Source organism: Anarrhichthys ocellatus, unplaced genomic scaffold (assembly GCF_004355925.1).
Source record: "Anarrhichthys ocellatus isolate YVR2014 unplaced genomic scaffold, GSC_Weel_1.0 scaffold14, whole genome shotgun sequence".
NCBI lineage: Eukaryota > Metazoa > Chordata > Actinopteri > Perciformes > Anarhichadidae > Anarrhichthys > Anarrhichthys ocellatus.
Genome location: NW_022280044.1, coordinates 3,072,326 through 3,092,347, shown reverse-complemented (window position 1 = coordinate 3,092,347; position 20,022 = coordinate 3,072,326). Strand labels below are relative to the sequence as shown.

The 20,022-nt window shown below is 43.5% G+C and overlaps 1 protein-coding gene across 4 annotated transcripts; it reads left to right on the top strand.

Moving 5' to 3' along the window:
• The first annotated feature begins 558 nt into the window (after window positions 1-558).
• pals2b (protein associated with LIN7 2, MAGUK p55 family member b) lies at window positions 559-19,775 on the top strand. 4 transcript variants are annotated; one of them, XM_031853927.1, is made up of 14 exons: window positions 559-628; window positions 6,603-6,666; window positions 9,122-9,382; window positions 12,666-12,766; window positions 13,372-13,524; window positions 14,971-15,123; window positions 15,342-15,569; window positions 16,391-16,522; window positions 16,626-16,722; window positions 17,068-17,136; window positions 17,237-17,398; window positions 17,493-17,695; window positions 17,813-17,941; window positions 18,618-19,775. In XM_031853927.1, the coding sequence occupies exons 3-14, from the start codon at window positions 9,247-9,249 to the stop codon at window positions 18,792-18,794; spliced, it is 1,740 nt and encodes a 579-aa protein (XP_031709787.1). In that variant the 5' UTR covers window positions 559-628; window positions 6,603-6,666; window positions 9,122-9,246; the 3' UTR covers window positions 18,795-19,775. The 4 variants fall into 4 exon arrangements, with proteins under 4 accessions (XP_031709787.1, XP_031709785.1, XP_031709788.1 ...); XM_031853925.1 differs by having other exon boundaries at window positions 12,666-12,784; XM_031853926.1 differs by lacking the exon at window positions 559-628 and adding an exon at window positions 649-886 and having other exon boundaries at window positions 12,666-12,784.
• Window positions 19,776-20,022: the final 247 nt, after the last annotated feature.

The window sequence follows — 20,022 nt, the reverse complement described above, 5'->3', positions numbered from 1 at the left end:
CGACACTAAACTATGAATTGAAGACTTCGTGGCTCCCTCTCACAGATAAAGGCTCGGTTTTATCTGCGGGGAGTAGATAGAAGTAGATGAACAATAAATACATGGCGTCCGGTAAAACTTTCTGTGTGTTGTTTAAGGGAACTATTTATGCTAAGCATATATTAACATATGTTCCGTAACGTTTATGTTACTCTAGGAACATGTTGTACTTCAAAGCTCTCTTAGTGTTAGCATACATGTTTAAATAGGCGTATATAACAGTAAACTGCCCTATAATGCTATCTTTATAGACTATGGGAGTGCAGCGCCCCATTCAGATAAATACATCTCTCCTACTTTAATATTCGTATAACAAGTATTTCTGTGAATGGACGAGTGTATGACATTGTGACAGAAATTACTACATGCTACAATGCATTCAGTTAGCGAGGGTTGTACCTCCGCTGCCATTGGTCAATGCTCTATGACGCAAAGGGGAGGGGGCGGGGCGTGTATGTTTGATTGACGTCGTGTTCTCTGGTAGTCTGCCGCGGGACCAGGACAGACAGCTGAGGGGGGGGGGGGGGGGCCTGAATGTCCAACCGGGACGGTCGGTGGACTACCGCGACCTCACACGCACGACTCACAGGTAAGTCACGGCTCGTGATCATATTTGTGTTTTGAAGGTGTTTGAATTCATTCATCCTCTGGCTTTCAAACGGGAGACAAAGGCACTTTGCCGTGTTTAAGGTGCAGTAGAGTTTGACAGAAGGGCATGTTTGCCCCCAATAGAGTCCGATCTGCCGTGAGAACAGGCTTTATTCAGACACAGCTCAGTTTTGCGTTGGGGGCCCATAGTGGAGTCCTTTTTCCTTTTCCTGCATATCACGAGGAAGGATACAAGCGGGTGAGTTGTAGCCCTAGTCGTAAGTGTGCGCACGCCACGGCCACAATGGCTCGGATGGGCAAACAAAAAAATGGCCGCACGTGTGGCGAGATCGGTGTGAATTGTACAGTTGTCTGGTCAGCCCCGGAACGGCGCAAGCCTTTGACACGGATCCGACGCACGGTCCAAGCGCACGGGTTCCTGGCGCACGGATGTGGCCACGCGTCAGAACCGTGGCGTCGATCCATGACTGGGAAGATATTGGGAAAGAGCTGCAGGTTCTAGTGCTGGCAGGATGGAAGGGGCTGGTAAGCGCCACCGTCCCGAAATGATAGTGTGCAACATTTAAAGGGTGGTGGGCTTTTGCCATCACCGTACGGTGCCCCTGTTAGAACATATTCTAGACTATTGTCTTTTTTTAGGTCTAGAAAAACTTTCACAAAAAATATCAGCAAAGCTTTGTTTGTTTTGAGCTGATGCTGAAGCAGAGATGGGGGGGGGGGGGGGGGCGGTGTTTGGCACAGGCTGGCCGACCGGAGACGCAGCCAGACGGTCCTATTGATTTTTTTTTTTTTGTCTAGCTGAGATGTATGAGTGCATCATCTAATAATAATGTACTAACACAATGTCAAAGCCACTTTATGTGAGCACTGAATCGAAACATGAAACCACTTCTCAACAGACAACTCTCAATGAATCGTGGGCCTTGAGTAGCACAGGGTCACTTGGCAAGGTTTATAAGACGTTTAGTCTCGTGCACGTGCGGGGAAAGCCCATGCACATACGTACATACATCCTTGGGGATCCTTCCTGGAAGGTACTATATAGGCCACCAGACCACTGAGAGGGGCAGCATGGATCTTGCTCATGGTTCCTTCTCTCTTCCTTCCAATCATGCAATAAGCCATAATTGGATTTGTTGAATCTAATAGGAGGAACAAAAGGAGTAAGGGAAGGAGACAGAGATAGTTTTATTAGAGTAAATCTGCAGTCACTGGGCAGGATAGTAAGGATGAGCTTTATTGTTTGACTGAAGTTCGTGGAATAAGATACAAATAGACTTCTCAGCCCTCACATGTATTTCCCCTTCCTGTCAGCAGAGGAAAACATGAAGTTAAAAACACACGCTCCCGATGTCAGAACTGTTTGAGAGTTGTCAGTAAGTCATTCAGAGACTAAATTCAATGCTTAAAAGCTTATACTTTTCCATTATGAATACGCAGCTATATGGGAGGGATGGTATACAGGAAAAAGTAGGGAGGGGTTGAGCAAGAGAGAGAAGAAGGAAGGGGCACACGCACACACACGCACACATGGACTGGAGTGACTCACACTTCCCAGCTATGTACAAGAGGATCGCTATCTACACACCTTAAAATTAACCCTCCCTGCATCAGGCTGCAACACCCTACAGTTAACCCATTTCTGACCCCATCACAGTTATCACGTTGATTGCCTCTCTGTCAGGAAAGAACACAACTAAATGATTAACCGGTACAGCGAGGAACATCTCAGGGGAAACTTTGTGTCGGAATCGCTGCAAGGTTAATGTTTTTGGCAGTTTTTTGCTGCAGCCTATAGTGATGATTCACTGGGTTTTTGTCCATCACTGAAGCCTTAAAGAGGCACACCACTGCAGACTAACAATAACACTATCCATAATAGTTTTGTTTCACACAGAAACACCTCCTTTTGTCTTTCATCTCCTAAATGAAGACATGCAACTGTGATGCAACGCTCTGATAAAACCTAACAGACAGATAAAGCTGGTAAAATAACGACGCATGTGATATAATCATCATCATTCCTGCAGAAACGTCCTCTGCTGATGAGATTATTCAAGAGCAAGATGTAAGCAGCTCAAAGTCACGGTCATTTAAACTTGTAGCAGCACCAGATAGTATAATAATCATTTGAGACTCATTTATTTTCCTTATCTGTTCCCCTCTCTCTCTCTTCTCACACATTTCCACCACCATCTTTAAAGTTAAGTACTGTTGCATCACTTCGCCCTCCCCCATCCCCTCCCCATCTTTCTCTTGATACTAATGATCAGTAACAGGAGGCTGAGAGGAAGCAGGCGCAGTCATGTGACGGGTTAGATTATGTCAGGAGGAGGTGCTCATTATTAAGATCACCGAGCGTTCGGTTTCGGACAACCCACGGACGGCCGTGTAATTATATTGTCTCAAGCTGCTGCGGCAAAGCACAAACAAACAAGCTGCAATATCGCAGGTGACGAGGTCATTTTTCGGTGATGCGTATTGTGCAACAATTGATGCCTTTGTGTCAAATTGTGGTAATTCAAATTGCGGCGTCAGGTGAAGAGGAGAGGTAGTAGCGTGAATCGGCAGAAAAAGGGTGGATACCGCTACATTCTAACGCAATCGTGGGAGATTTTGGAGAGACTGAGGTGATTTAATGACCTTTCTGTAGACAGCACCATCAACAGCCGCAACAACAGGGTGGCGACTGGTTAGAGGACATGGTTATGGTAAATATTCTGCAGATATTAATCTGCTACAACGGCCATCTTGGGGGAAGCAGTGTAATCCTCATATTGGGCGGCCGTGTTAACACACACAGAGTGACCTAGATAGGGTTTGTCTGGAGGCAGAGGGTGATGGGTGTGATGCAAGACAAGATGGAGTTGGTTAATTGCTGGCGGTGATATGAATACACACATCTACATCTGAACACATGCTCCCTTGAATCTCTTGTGCCCCGCTAGCACTCACTACCACACTGGTGTCGTACGGTACGCTCCAGTTCAGCGCTCAGGGAAGTTTAATAATCGCCCTTTGCTAACCCCTGGAGTCGGCGAATGGAGTGACATCTGGGCTTCCTGGCTGGACAGAGCTCACTGGCCTCTTTTGTGATTCTCAAGTCATCGAGAGGAACTGAGAGCGATGGCTGCCCTGTGCCCCCGGCTCAGTGGTGCACGGGAGGGAAATGTTTTTGTCAGGCCGAGAATAGAGGTGGAGAGAATATATAGACACGGATTGAATGGTTTCTCCAGGTCGGACGCCCAGTGGGCTTGACTCTGTGTGTGTGTGCGTGTGAATTTCTCTTTCATGACCATATAGGATGTGGCGTCCTCCATCTGAGTACTTCACATTCACAGATTTCTGAGGTAGAGTGAGATTTCCCCACCGCTAGCGTGACTAGAACTGGAGGAATTAAAACCAGCCTGTGGATGCTCGGCCATGCTTTTAATAGCATGCACACACACGCACACACACGCACACTCACACAGGTTTACATGTGTGAGACAGCAATGATGTTTTGTACAAAAACAAACCCTCTGATCCTTCCGTAATCCGTAGAGCCGTCCATCATCTGAGTGCTTGGCAACCAGCGGTCACTCAGAGGACGTTTGTTGGCTTGTCCTTTCCCACACCAGCCAATGGCAGCCGAGATCGCACAATGACCACTTCCTGTGATTTTTCCCTCTGGTCCCAAGAGGAGGAAAGAGCGGCCTACGGTGATGGTGATTTAAGGACAACAGGGGGGTCCTGAATCCAGGATGCATGCTCCGAGTTTAAATCGGTGTGAAAAAAGGTTGACTTGGCTGGTGAAATGTTCTATTGCGCGTTGTAACCCAGTTCCTAGTCCAAGTGCACATATACACAATCCTTCCAAAAGCAAATTCTCAGAACGCTATCATGGACATTCAGATGCATAAATATATAAATATGGTGCAACCATCGTAAGAGGAACTAGTTACCTGGCAGTTACAGAGGTGTTTGCATTCGACGAGCTCTCACACCAACCCTTTCTCTCTCTTTCTCATCTGTTCCCTCTCATTCCCCGCAAAGACTTGAGAAGCTTTTTCCCACAACTCTGTCTAATCTTTCATGACTCCCAGTGTGTCTTTTATCTCCTCTTTCCTCTCTTGATCTGACTCCCTGCTCTGACTCCCCTGAAAGTCTCCCAACTCCCCCGACTCATTTTTTATTTATTCCCCTAAAATCAAGGTGTGACCTTTCCCTACTTATACTGCAAGGATTTCCACCTCCTCCATTCTCTCCTCCCTCCCCTTTTTTTGACCCTTCATTGGACCGGCCCGGCTCCTGCTGATTTGGTGAAGAATTGCACCGGTGGCTTTGCCTCCATTAACATTCTTCGAAGGGATATCTTTCATTTCCAATGAGCGTGCCGAGCCTGATCGTAATCTGCGTTGCATAATGAATCGACCTCTCTCTCTCTCTCTCTCTCTCTCTCTCTCTCTCTCTCTCTCTCTCCCTTTCTCTCATACGATAATTCGCTCCAGTGTGATGGGTGAAAAGACCCCAAAACAGCATCATGGGCTATTAGCAAAGCGGTGTTGAGATGTCCCCCATGTGCTGTAATCACCTTGTAAACTGATCGTTTCCAGGAGACACTGGGTTGATGTGACAGAGATCAGAGAGGAGCTTAGAGGTGTCTCTAAGGTGGACGGTTTAAATATCCTCCTGAGTGTGTCTCAGAGTTTATACTAATATATTCATATTCTGAACTGTAGCAAATTCAGTGGATGCTTTTGTGCACTTTTTATCGGCAGGTAGAGCCTGCGATTTTTTATTTATTTATAGGATCATCTTTCCAGCCACCTTGCTGTTCCTCCTTTCCTTAGGGCAAGAGAAAGAGGCTGAGAGAAACGAAGCGTTGAAGAGTGCTAACCTATTGTTTTGTGTGTGATTGCAGGCATCAGTCATTTGTAATCACACTATGTCATTGTTTTTTTCGCTGGCTTGCATTTTCTAATGGTCCATTTATTTCGCAATGGCTGTTCAGAGCAGCATAGATGGGTTTGGCAATGCCAGACTCTGCAGTTCTATGAGACAGATGATGTTTTAAACATCAGGAGTAGGGTCCTTCTAATCCACAGTCAGAGTCCCTTATGAATAGAAATAAAAATATAAATTTTTTTCCGATGAAAACCATGTTATACTGTTAAAAGCTCCAGAACAAGTAAGTGGACCTTGATTTGAGATTTTTTTTGTCAACTAATTCAGATTATGATTTTTGATTTAAACGCATATCTTTTGCAAGGATCCTTACATTTTCACGATAGAGGTTTTCTTTTCTTTTTTAAGAATTGTGACCGAGATACAAATATTTTACTTGTTTTTGCTCTCTGGTGGATGAACTATGAGGACGCTTTGCCTCAAACTCCATTTGGCATTTCTCTACGGCATTTTATTGTTGACATTCCTTATCGGCCAACATATACAACAGCGATACATCTTCAATAAGCTAATACCGGTTGATATGTTGGCCTATCTTGTTCTACATGATACACATATAGAAGGTGTGTATGCCTGTGTTTACAATTGAAAGTGAGGACCGAGTCTTTCTGGGAATGAATGGATAGTGCTTTGTCATCACTTCCAGAGCCATTTACTACGTTGACGGCGCAGTGCCAGCTTATGATGCAGACATCCTTGAATGGCTGAGGACAATGAATCGTCCTGGATGACTCTTTTCATTGCTCTGAACCAACAACGGCCTCAGTGTGCAGACGAGGCTTGCAGAAGACAGGGGTGACATAGATAGATGCAACCGATAATCCACTGGGAAAAAGACAGAGTCATTAGATGTGTGTGTGAGGGATGAGCACGATTACGAATGTGAACGCTCAAGCAAGTCTGCGTTTGAGGAATGATGAAAAGCGGTGGGCAGGAATGCAAGCCGGACTGAATATTTGTGTCTCATACGGATGAACAAACGTTCACGCATCTCTCCGTCTCTCCAGGTCTTCACAGTTGACTGATGAGCAGCCAGTAGGATCAAGTTTTGGGCTACACCGACTGGCACAGGTAAACACAACTTCCTCCCCGCCTCTTTCTCAGTACTGAATCACTAGAGACGTTTAGGTGCACGCTCGCTCCATGCTAACATGATTTTGTCAGGTCAGTGGGAGGACTGCCTGTCTTAGAGGCAAGGATGCGCTGATCACTGCTCTTAAAAAAAACATTTTAAGGAAGTAAGGACGCAACTGTCCATGTGGATTACACAGAATACTTTCCCTGTATTTAAAGGGCCATGCTAATGTTAGTCTAAAACTGTGAAATTGAAGTTTCAGTTTTATATAAAACAGATCTGTATATCAACATTTACTGCCTGTGAATCTTACCTAACTATAGCTGGCAGAAAGCACTTCTTTTTCATTATTGGTCGTTTTTGGGTACCGTTACATTTTTGTCCCTGCTGTTTGTAATATTTGTCGAATTTTGACTTTGTCTCCATAAGTCTCCACATGCTGATATATATTCAGGTCTGATCACGGGTACGTCTTTCTTACACATACGGGCCTCCTGCCTTAAAAAATACCAGCATGCTTTCAATTACATACAGAATTTGGCTAATTGCTGAGTATTCAATTCATTTTAATCAAACAGTGCAATCTTATTTAGCTCATTGTGGTCTTGGAGCTATTTTCTTAAAGTCTGTGTTAACTTCCCATGATGCTTTGTTTTGGAGAAAACAACACACAGCTGTGTGAACTCAGCTGCCGGCTCTCATCTAACTATTTTCTAAAGAGGAACAAGGCAGTCATTTTAGAAGAAACTCATGTGTGTGTGAGATCAACGAACTGTGAACTCCATTTTGTTCTGTGGGTCTTAAATTTCAACTAACAGAAATATACTAGAACACTGTATTGATGTCCAAAGAGAAATTCTTCTTTCACTCTGGAGTCAGAGGCAGTGGTTCGCAAACCATCATCAAAACAGACGTAGTGTATCATACTGTTTGGACACTGGATATGGTGGGAGGAGAGAGAGAGAGAGATCCTGTAATCCCGTGCTTTCGTGGCCGGATTAAAATCCGATGTCGCGGATTGGGGGAGGGGTTGACTGGTCATGTTGAGGATGGGGCGGGGCGGATTAAAACCTACAGATCTGCTACTTGCACAGCTGTGTCGCTGTGGGAGGGGCCTGTTTTGGGTGACTCTAAACACTGGGATGTATTAGCTAACTCTTTTGTGTTTCCACTGCATCTTGACAGCCTGGCTATTTCCTATTTGCAAGGACAACCCATAAAATGTCTGCTGAGCTTTTTGGTGTTATGTTATTATAATGTATCATAAATACTCATGTTTGCATTGGCTTCTTCTTAGCCATAGCGACACAGCTCTAAAAATGGCACTTCAGTCGGCTCTTCTGTCATCCGGCCTTTCATACTTCTTGAGATGCCAAAGGTCTCACTTATCAAATGGAATATAGCAACATCTACTGCATGGACTGGCACAAAATTCAGGATCACAAGTATATGTGCACATACAAGGAATTTGACCGATTCTCTCAATGTACAGAAATATAAATTACAGCAAGCTACATGGACAACCAAGCTAGACAAATAGTAAATGTAAATAACAAGGTTCCTACAAAGAAACAAGTAGCTTTCCCAAAAGTATTTAGGCTCAGTCATGCAGCCCCAAAATGTTCATAATCCAGCCAGCACATCCAGTCATTGATTTAGCGAGAAGTAACGTGAAGAATAGAGGCCAAAGAAAAAATGAGAGGGAGAAAAAAAAAAGTTCCCATTAGGCTGACACAGGCTGCGCTATGGAGGTTTACGACTGCTGAGGGAATACGTACCAGCACAATCTGCACACGCTGAGAGTTTCTGCACATTGCTGCAGCGGGGTGTCCGAACCATGAGCGGAGTGAATGAGAGAAAGAAGGAGGAAAAGAATGGGAATGTGAGGTCAGGCCCCATTCAGTAACACTTATGTAAGATTACTTACATAATGACACCTTCAACTGGTGTGTGTGTGTGTGTGTGTGTGTGTGTGTGTGTCTGTGTCTAGACAAGTGGGGCAAATCAATTTTGGGTGGGGTCGGAGCAACAAGAGGAGGGGTACTCAAGCAAGCCCTCAACAGCAGGAGAGGATTGTGGGATTATGTGTGTGTGTGTGTGTGTGTGTGTGTGTGTGTTATCAACGGAGGGGGGTTGATGGTTGTGAAGGGAAGGTATTAAAGCCAGAGTGGAGGGAGGGGACTGACAAGCATTGAACGCATGTTCACATCTGTGTGTGCTGTCCAGCTTTCGACCTCTCTCTGTCTCTTTTCGCAGCTGTCTTTCTGAACTTATAGTAACATTAGCCTCTTCACTCCCCCTCATCCTTTCCACTCCTCTTTCCCTCCTTGTCTCCTAACATCCCCTTATCTTTATCCCACTCTATTGTCGGTCTCTTTGCTTCTATCGTTCTCTGTCCTCAATCCTCTCTCTCTGTACTCTCTCTCTCTCTCTGTGTTTTTGGGAGTTTAGTGGGTCAGCAGTGCCAGACAAGACCATTGGAGGACAGAAGACATAGTTGCAGAACTACTGGTGGTTTACTAGTGGTTAGCTTTAGCATACTTGTGGCAGCAGAGAGGAAGAAGGTGGTCTTGGCGATGGTCACGGCTATGGAGGATGCCTGTCCCAATGGGGTACGGGAGGAGGAGGAGGAGGAGGTGACGCCCCCGGGACAGCTTGGCGTGGAGGGGCCCCCGGCGGTGCAGTCCACCCAGGAAGCAGATACGTCTGGAGGTGAGGACAGGAGGAGGAAGAGGTGTCACCTGAGAGGGGAGAGATAATGTACGCTTTGATTTTATTTTAATACTTGACATGGAGGCATTGATAGAAGGCAGAATAGTTTGTCAGGAGAAGTGGTTGTCAGATGTTTCAGTTATGTTTAAATGTAGATCTGACAATCCTTTAGAGCAGTGGTTCCCAAACTCCCAAAATGGTCTCATGTCTCCCCACAGCCCTCTCAGATGAATTGAAGTAGCCCTTCGTCATAATTAGATGTTATTCAACACTGTTCATTTTACAAAACAGTATATTCATTGAATTAAACTGTCAATGTTAAGGTTGGTTTGGTAATGTTTGCATTTGTACTACTACCACTTGGTAGTGGCAAAAGCTTGACTTCAACCATTTATCCATGACTTTTAGCCACTTCCACCATGTAGGCCCCTATATGTATTACTTTTAGCTATGTTACCAGTTTATCCTGCTCATTTAACTGTCTATTTCAACCATTTATCAATGAATTTTGGCTACTGCAAACTGTTTCAACCATTTATTTATTATCTTAAAGTTTTAGCCAACAAATCAACCGTTGACCCATTTCTTTTAGCTAACGTCAACTTTGTCAACCGTTTATTTATTATCCTAAAGTTTTAGCCAACACTTCAACCGTTGATCCAGTTTTCTTAGCTATTTATTTCAACCCTATATTGAAACCATTCATGCATTATGAAGTTCAGACAACTCAACCATTTATCTATGAGCTTAGTATTTTAACCGTTTATCCATTATCTTAGCTGACAATTTGATCTGTTTATTCATGACTTTTAGCTAGCTGTTTAGACCTCTGCTCCCTCGCTAACTAGTCAGCTAGTTTTCATGCACTTTTAAATGCAACAGGTAAAAACCCACACTTAAATATAACTTGTTTTGGGTGATGTTACTTGTGTGCCAGTAAAGGTGCCCCTCTGATCTCCATCTTGTCTCGGCTTTACTGGAGAAACACAGTTAGGAATTCTTAAGCAGGGAGGTTCTGCATTCACAGCACACAGTGCTGGTAGCCGTACATATAGAGGCGTTGGTTAAATTGTTAGAGAGGCTGCAGACCGACCACAGAGGGAAGAACACTCTACTGTAGCTGTCCAGTGCTGTAAACTCTTAGATTTTACAACTTCTTCAGGCCAGGCTTAGTAAGAGGCTCGTAGGTGGTTGTATCTCCATGCCATATTTCATTGGATTATAGACTTTGGGTAGGAGGCTTTAGTTCATCTCCAATCTCTCACAGGATAGAAAAGCATCTTAGAGTTGCCGTTAGGTTGAGTAATATACACACAAGTACACGTGGCAGGGGGGCTGTGGACGGGCTGGGATGAGCAAACATTCCCGTGGTCGAGGACGCAGTGACACAATGAGCTGACCAAGTGGGCGAAGGTCAACGCCGAGAGCACAACAACTCGTGATCCAGCTGTTGTGTTGGTGTAATTTTTGAGATGTTGTAGTCCGATCAGTTCAAGTATGTAAGGTCAGTTCGATGTGTCGTTTGAAAATTGGAAAACACATTATTCGTTAAATTTCAGGAGGTCTTACATTGACTTATTGTTAGTGCGATTTAGTGAGAGTAATCAAGATGGTGGTTTAATGCTTGTTTATGTGTTTGCCCTTTAGCGTGCAGATGTGTTTACTACAATTGCAGCTCTGCTCTGAGACTTTGTGCTTATTCTAGCTTGTGAAACATGGTGTGGGGTCCCCACAGGAACCGAATATCCTGCTCATACATACTATACTACATGTGTGAACTTAGTCTTGTGCTCCTGTGTCGTCATGCAGTAAATATATTGCTTTATGGATATACAGGTTTAACAGCCTGCAGTGCAGTTTTTAACCTCCTTCCCCTTTTTGTCCTTCTTTAAGAGGACCATAAATATTTAAGGTTTGTTTTTGCATGGAGCCTTGTGTTTATGCAGTCTGTTTGTACTCGGTGCTTATCAAGCCACAGTGAGGTCTTCGCTGCATTGTGAGGTAAATTGCATTTTTTTGCTTTTTTTGCAGCCTACTTCTTAATCATAGAACTGTGTGGCTTTTGTATGTATGATGAATGATTAAACGTGAAAAATACTACTCAAAAAGAAGTAAATGCTAAATTCATATTTTCATATACAGCATGTCATGTACAGTCTATGTGTCTAAAAACACATGTGTGAATTGATCATGTGAAATGATGTTTTACACGAGATATTTCATATGATTCTGATTGGATCCTCATATTTTTGTATACGATGCCTTAAATTTCACATGTAAAATACCTGAAACTGCAGATATCATGTGACTGACTGTATTCAAGAGGAATTTATGACATGTGAAATTATGTGATAAATTCACACGTGTTTTTTACTCAAGGGGAAGTTGATTCACATTTTAAAAGTACACAAATTTCAACACCTTACGACACCATTTTTTCAAGGCCACACTTTTGCAACAACAAAGCAGATTGAGGTTTTAGAGTGTAACTTGAGTTCATGACACAGAACATGAGTCAAGGTTAAAGATGGTAATCATAGGCTCTTAATCATAGAGTGAACCAACTACACGAGCTGACTGAACATATTCACTACCCACATAAGGGAATGATGACACAGAGAGACACGCACGCGCGTTCCCATGCCTTTAAGTGTCTTAGATGGGCTTACATGGGCTTTGAGACCCCGGCATTAGGGCGCTAGCTGGCTGATACCTACGGTCCACACCTCTCCCTCTCTCTGTTTGTGTGCACAGAATACGAGACTCAGCTGAGTTCATTTGTTGCGATTCTTTCGAACAACTAAGAACATTTGAATCCTGGAAATTTTGTGCCTCAGCATATACAACTCATATGTAGGAGCATGAGGGGACAGAGTTTTATCACTGGACTTTTTCCAAACAGAACATATGCAATTGTGTTCATCCTGAATGGAGCAGACGTATTGCAACTGCAGATGGAGATTTAATTTGATCATTTTTGGGGGCCAGGCTGTGTGGTCGGTGTACAGAACTCTGTATTAAGAGAACGAATGGACTCCAAACATGGACATGGTCTCAACATCATTATTTCATATTTATATATGTCTCTTAATTTGAAGCATTTGGGCCTAGTTTTGTAATAACTAGGAAACATGAATTAGAGATTGGTACTGATATCCATAAACCAATATAGTATCGTGTGTGTTTATGCTTTGTGTGACTTTCACGCCTGGCTAACTCTCCTTATCTCTGTTTCTCTTTGTTCATGTCTGTATTTGTCTTATCTCTCAACCCGTGCATCCAGCCATGCTGCAGGTGTTGGATAATCTGGGTGAGCTGCCCACTTCCACGGCCGCCAAAGACATCGACCTGCTCTTCCTGCGCGGCATCATGGAAAGTCCCACTGTACGCTCCCTGGCTAAGGTAGCACACACACATAGCTCAGGGTGAGCACCTGTGAGCGGACTAACCGCTAGCCACCTCCGAGCACCACCTCGCCCTCACTCTGCTCCCAGCAGTGCTTTGCTTGCTGTGGCTGAGGTGCTGAAGTACAGTAAGGCTTTGACTAACAGAGTGACCATTGCATCTGCACAGATGCATGCTGGGCCTTTTTATTTGTAATGATATTGCATGTATTGCAACACCTCTACACGCAAACCGGTTGCTCTAACACACATCCTCACTGCTGTAGCAAGTCCAGTGAGTTCAGTTTGAGGGCAGCTGTTGTCATTTTCCACCATTCAGTTTATGACTAAACATGAACAAATACTCCTTTGACTTTTAACATTGTAACACGAGGCAGACGGCTTGCTTGCGGAGCAAAATAATCTCAAAGTAAATCAGCTCTTATGCACAATCCAATATAATCAGCGATCACTACTGCACAACAAAATGCAGTTTAATTTATTCATGACATCCAAATAAATACTAACATAACACACAGAGAGCGTAACAGAGCAAAAACACGTCTCTCCACATGTACCCTCGCTGAGCCTCTCTGTCTCCCCCAGGCTCACGAACAGCTGGAGGAAGTGAAGCTGGAGGCGGTGCAGGACAACAATGTAGAGCTAGTGACGGATATTCTGGGCGACATCAACAATCTCCAGCTGAAAGACGACAGCGCGGCCGAACTGTCCAGGATCCTCAAGGAGCCACACTTCCAGGTGAGACGAGGGGCAAACACTCAATCTCACACACACACACACACACACACACACACACACACACACTGGTAAAGGTAAAACAGACATGGTTTGTGGAAGTAATTGTCCTGCTTGTGGATTGAATATTGAGTTTGGGAAGTAATGTGCAGGTGGCAGATGACACTATTTGAATCACTTTTTTATTTTTGTCACTTCTTTACATCTTTACATTCAACACCTCACAAAAGCTTTCAAATTATGCTTTTTCATTTGTAAAGCTAAATTAATGCCAGAATTCTGTATTACGTCACTGTATGTATGTGTGAAGAAGAGATTAGTCTTGATATTTGTTTTTGTTCAGAAGTTCATAGTAGGGTGAATTGTAAGCTCAGTTTAGAGTTGTAATGTTTTGACTGTAGATACAGTAGCACAGAGCTGATTTTTTTTTTACCCTTAGACCTACCAGGGGCTTTACACAGGCTCGACCAATAGGATTCAGACTTAAGAGCCCAGCAAAGCTTTTGCACCAATCAGAGGCCTTTCTGTTGTAAGCTGAAGGATAAGACCCTGTTGACCTACTGAGAGTAGAGAGACAGAGCGGGAGGGAGAGACGAGTTGGGAAGAAAAAAAGAGAGAGAATGAGGGAAACAATTATTACATCAAATACACAGTGTGAGTTTACAGACTTGTTTTCTTCACCAATAAATTGCCTGTTTGTCTTAAAAGATATTTTTAAAAGAAGCGCTGGCAGTGTCCCAAAAAACAGGCTTGGATGAAAGTTTGTGGATGGATAGTCAGCAAACCAACAATTAATTGATCAGATTTTGGGGTTAATCCATATTTGGGATTTGAGCCATTAGATGATTGTTTTTTTGCCACTATTTAAGGACATCCAGACTTCCTAGTTTAGTGTTTAAACAGCTTGGTGTTTATATTTAGATTGTTAGCATTTTTTGGAAAATCAAACCGAGAAGACAAATTATAAACACGCTGTTACAGTCGTGCAGCACTGCAAATGAGACAATTAGTCAGTGTTGGTAAAAGCTTCTGCTCGACTGTCTGCCTTTGAGTTAACTCTGATACTGCATCATTATACTATACCATTCCACATATTCTACCTTATATAGCAATCATCTCATTTTGCATTATAACATAAAGTTGCAGTTTTTTTTACATTATTTATAGCGAGCCCATGTAACTTTTGCTAAACCGTATTCACTGTGGCCACATGTAACATTTACAAGATAATGCTAAAACATTAGCATAAAAAGAGTCTGTAAACTGCAATATCTCTCTAATGTTTGCTAAGAAGAAGTAATGCAGTAGCAATGAAACCACAGAGTGTTGAGTTGAAGAATTGTGTGTTTTATGGCAAATTAACTTTTCATTAGTAAGAGGAAGAATCAGCTTTTTCTTCTTTCATCATTACCCTCTCCCTCTCAATTTGTCCTCCTCTCTTTCCTGCAGTCTCTTTTGGAGGCACATGACATGGTGGCTTCTAAGTGCTACGAAGTCCCGCCCCCGACTGAGATGACCAATGATGTGGCAGTGAACAACGCTCTGATGCAGGCGGATGCTGTGCGCATGATTGGCATCCGAAAGAAGGCCGGAGAGCCACTGGTGAGCAGAGAAAGACCGTCTGAGTGCATCTGCTTATGTGTGTGCGTGTGGATACTGCTGGAGGGGAGTGGTTGAGCACATGAATGAACAAGTGAATCACTATGATGTATGTAGGTATGAGTAGATGTCAGTATGATTGTGGGTGAAGGTGAGTGTGTATGCTAAAATCAGATATCAGAGGATAAACATCACCCTGCTATCTATCTTCTCCTTCTCAGGGCGTGACGTTTCGCGTGGAGAAAGACGACCTTGTCATTGCTAGAATCCTTCATGGCGGCATGATTGACAGACAGGGTCTGCTCCACGTGGGCGACATTATAAAGGAAGTGAACGGGAAGGACGTCGGCAACAACCCCACCGAGCTGCAGGAGATGCTCAAAGACTGCAGCGGAGGGATCACCCTGAAAATACTCCCGAGCTACCGAGACGCTCCCGCACCTCCGCAGGTGAACACACACGGAAATCTCAAATGAGATGATAATGTAAACACAAGCACACTTATGCAATGAGTGGCAGATGTTGGGCAGTGGTACAGGGCTTGTGAACTGTGTTCTTCGGCCCTCCCACAATCCCCTGCGCGGGAATGTGAACCCTGGGAGCCCTATTAATAACACTCCACATGCTATCTGGGTCACACTAGCTGTTTCTGTCTTTAACACACACACACACACACTCACACACACACACACACACACATGCTTCCTGTGATCGCATGCTCCCTCGCATGGAAAGTACAGTAATTTACGATATTTTTTGATATTTCCCCTCAGATCTTTCGAACAAGTTATGGCTCCTGAGTAAAAAAAAGACATTGTGCATCCTGAATAAATAAGACGTGCACTTGGAAATGCTGATAATGCTTAAATTGAATGAAGAGCAGTAAAACTGAATAAGACATAATGCAAATTCCCATTCTAGACTGTGGCTCAGGTCGGCTGCACGGTATATTTTACTGGCTTGTTTTATTGCTTCCTCTGGCTGCTTGTTTAATCAGCCAGAGCACTTACCCTTCCTGGCAAAAGCCTCCACTGTTGGCACAGCGTGAACAGCTGTGTTGGGTGCGGTGTAGGAAGTAGGGTGTAATGAGCCAATGTTACTGTGTCAGTGTGTGAGACAGCATGCTGAGCTTAAGTCTCTTCATTTTTCCAGTTTTTTTTGTGTATGTCATTGTGTTTTGTCCACAAACGTTTTTTAAAAATTCTAAGCGAGCCAATGAGTGTAAATGAATTCCCACAAAGACTCCAAGCTGTGCATGTGTTCGTCACAGGTGTATGTGCGCCCGTACTTTGACTACAACCCAGCAAATGACAACCTGATCCCTTGCCGAGAGGCGGGGATGTCCTTCAAGAAAGCCGACATCCTTCAGATTGTCAACAGAGAGGATCCCAACTGGTGGCAGGTGAGCTTTCCTCCATTTATTTCCCGTGAGTGTCTGCCATTGAAAATCACAGAGACACGAAGATCTCAAGACTTAACTGAATCTGATCTGTAATCCGTGCCAGGCGTGCCATGTGGTCGCTGGGGCCACGGGACTGATACCCAGTCAGTTCTTGGAAGAGAAGAGGAAAGCTTTTGTCCCTCGAGACTTTGATGGATCAGGTATGTTAGTGAGTGCGTTTCTCAGTGGTGTTGATACCTGACCTTTGAGTAAACACTGGATAGTGTTTTAGTGGGGAGCTAAAACATCCACAAGTTTTCCTGTTTCCCTCTTAAGCAACCCTGGTGTTGAAAATATGGATTGGCCTAAAGACCTATCAACTGGTTCTCTGTCAGACCTCTGTCACTTCTCTATTGCTTTTACCATTAAAACTGATTTATGGCATGAAAGGCCTGGGTAGTCAATGATTCCAACACTTAGAACGTGCTCCATGCCTGCCCCCATCTGGACAAATGATGTAATAGCAAAGACATACAAGTGCATAGATGTTCCGTCTTGTTTTGTAGGGATCCTTTGTGGGACCATAGCTGGAAAGAAGAAGAAGAAGATGATGTACCTGACAGCCAAGAATGCAGGTCAGAAGACTTTTCATGCCGTTGACTTTTTATTTTTGTCTTGACATTTTTAGTATCTCCTTCTTGCGTTGGCTAATACTGATGCCTGTGTTTTAAACAGAGTTTGACAGACATGAGCTGCAGATCTATGAGGAAGTGGCAAAGGTGCCAGCATTCCAGAGAAAGACGCTGGTTCTGATTGGTGCTCAGGGCGTGGGCCGACGCAGCCTGAAGAATCGGCTGATGGTCCTCCAACCCACACGCTTCGGCACCACTATGCCCTGTACGTCATGCTTGGGTTTCGACCGTTTACTAATTCTGTCACACCCTGAAACAAATTTGTTTTTTTTAAACTTTTACAACCAATGCTTTCTTAGACACTTCACGGAGGCCCCGTGACGATGAGCTGGACGGCAACTCCTACCACTTCACTTCAAGGACAGAGATGGAGGTGGACGTGAAGGCCGGCCGGTTCCTGGAGCACGGCGAGTACGACGGTAACCTGTACGGCACTAAGATCGAGTCCATCCACGAGGTGGTGGGCACAGGACGCACCTGCATCCTGGATGTCAACCCACAGGTAACTTACTTGAGGTTGATGAATGAGAAATATTGTTAAATGAAATCTCCTCACACTGTTACAGAATGATATGTTTTTGGACATGGTTGTAATGTTACCGACTGCGTCTCTCCTCAGGCTCTGAAAGTACTGAAAACAGCGGAGTTCATGCCTTATGTGGTGTTCATTGCAGCGCCAGATTTTGACACTCTCAAGGCCATGCACGCAGCTGTGGTGGACGCAGGCATCACCACTAAGCAACTCACGGTAGGTTGACAACTCCCATGACCATTACCCACATTGAGCCTCCCAAAACAGAAAAATCATACCCGTTAACACCTGATTATACATTCACTCATTCATATCCATACCCCCATGGAGCGATGACTGTGAGGCAGCCTAATCAAGTGAATGTTTAAAGTAACAATAACACACTGTAAACACACATACAGTCCTACATTCAAAGTTTTATTCAAATAAAACTAGAAGAAATATATATAAAAAGTAAAGTCAAAATGACCCTTTTACTTGCCCCTTTTAGAGTATTACTATGTATTATTGGACCATTATTACTAATATATTAACATGTTTTATTTTGTTGAGATTGGGCTTAATATATTGATGGGTAGTTTAATAACAAACCCATCATTATTTTACTATAAAATGTTAATCTGGACAGTACAGATATGTTTTACTTAAACATAAACTGGCATTAAAAGTATAAAGTCATGATCAGACATCCGTACACTCCTGAGACAAAACAATGAATGTTGCCTGCTGTCTTTTTCCTTCCTCTAGAGCGTAAGTCCAATCAAATACTCAGCAGTCACCCTTTATTGGCCCACCTGGTCGTTGATTCCTCCATTACTCTGAGCAGTAATTCTGACGTGTGCAGGGGATCTCTGGTCTATAGCTGGTATGTGTTTCCTCTGTGTGTTGGTAGGACGTGGACCTGAGGAAGACGGTGGACGAGAGCGCTCGGATCCAGAGGGCTTACAGCCACTACTTTGACCTGACCATAGTCAACGACAACCTGGACAAGGCCTTCGAGACGCTACATGCCGGCGTGGACAAACTGTGCAGTGAACCCCAGTGGGTCCCGGTGAACTGGGTGTACTGAGGACCAGCTACACTGACCACCCTGAGCGGGTCACACTGACCCAACAGCATGTCTGTGACCACAAAGGCCAAAGAAGAGGAGAAGAGGGCAGAGCTACTTCTGCAAAATAACATAAATAGTTAAAAAAAAAAATCATATTGCTCTTTCTCCTCTTTGGGCCTGCACGCTGTGCAAGTTTTTTTCTACTCAAAACTCAAAGGGAAAGAGTGCTTATTTATTTTATAACTTTTTATGAAAGATCTTTCTATTCAATGTGGAATTCCATTGAGGAATGAGACAAAGAAATCTGGTCACGTACATCGGGCCATATTTTTGCATTAATTTATTGTTAGTAGTTACACTTCTTATTTTGTAGTCCTTTCCCTTGATTTAATTTGTCAGTCTGTGTTCGTGGACATCCAGGATTCATGATCTCCATCAAGTAAAGGAGATGGATGAGAAGATCTTCGAGCAGTCATTGTCCAAGAAACCTGCGTCAGTGTCGCACGCCATTGAGCAACCTGTGTAACTGTTTTACTTTCACGTCCAAACAACTTAATCCTTTAGTGCTTTTACGTAGCCGGCCCTAAACTTGTATATCAGTGTCGTCCACCGGATCAACTGGGCAGAAATAAAGATTAAATGCCCGTTTGCGCACAACTCCTCTAGTATGTAAAAGAAAAACGTTATAATGGTCTTTTTCAAGATCAAACACTGTTAATTTTGTCTAGTTTTGTTTTCTTATACTAGTTTTTCATCAGTGTGGTGATTTAAACATGTAGAGCGTAGTGTTTTGTCACACTTGATCCATTGATTTGTTTTTAATTACCCTGTCTGAAGTATGACCATCTACATTGTCACTGACCCCCTTCATCTTTGCCAATTTGTTAATGTTTTATATACGTGAATGTGGCACAAACCGACTCCCTCCTTATGGTCCTTCTCTTAAGTGTTGCAGTATGCCAAAGCCCTGATCATACTCCAAATAAAGTTTAAAATTCACCCTTTTGTTAAATGTGATTGGTATTTCAACTGCAGGGCTGTGTAAAGGTATGATTTTAATATACAACTTTGGATGGCAAGGGTTAAAACCAACACTACTTACTGTATGTCAAACATTTTGTAAATCTTCAAATATTACAAAAGATCACATTAAGGACTGGCCATTTGACTGGTGACGACTTCAAATGAGTTCGTTCTGAAACATGTCTTGGACTAAAATACATTTAAAACCCTTTAATAAAAATAT

Coding starts and splice junctions, on each gene's coding strand:
- pals2b (XM_031853925.1), top strand. CDS start 9,247: ATGGTCACGGCTATGGAGGATGCCTGTCCCAATGGGGTACGGGAGGAG. Junction 15,570..16,390: donor ACGCTCCCGCACCTCCGCAG/GTGAACACACAC, acceptor TGTTCGTCACAG/GTGTATGTGCGCCCGTACTT. Junction 17,696..17,812: donor TCCTGGATGTCAACCCACAG/GTAACTTACTTG, acceptor GTCTCTCCTCAG/GCTCTGAAAGTACTGAAAAC.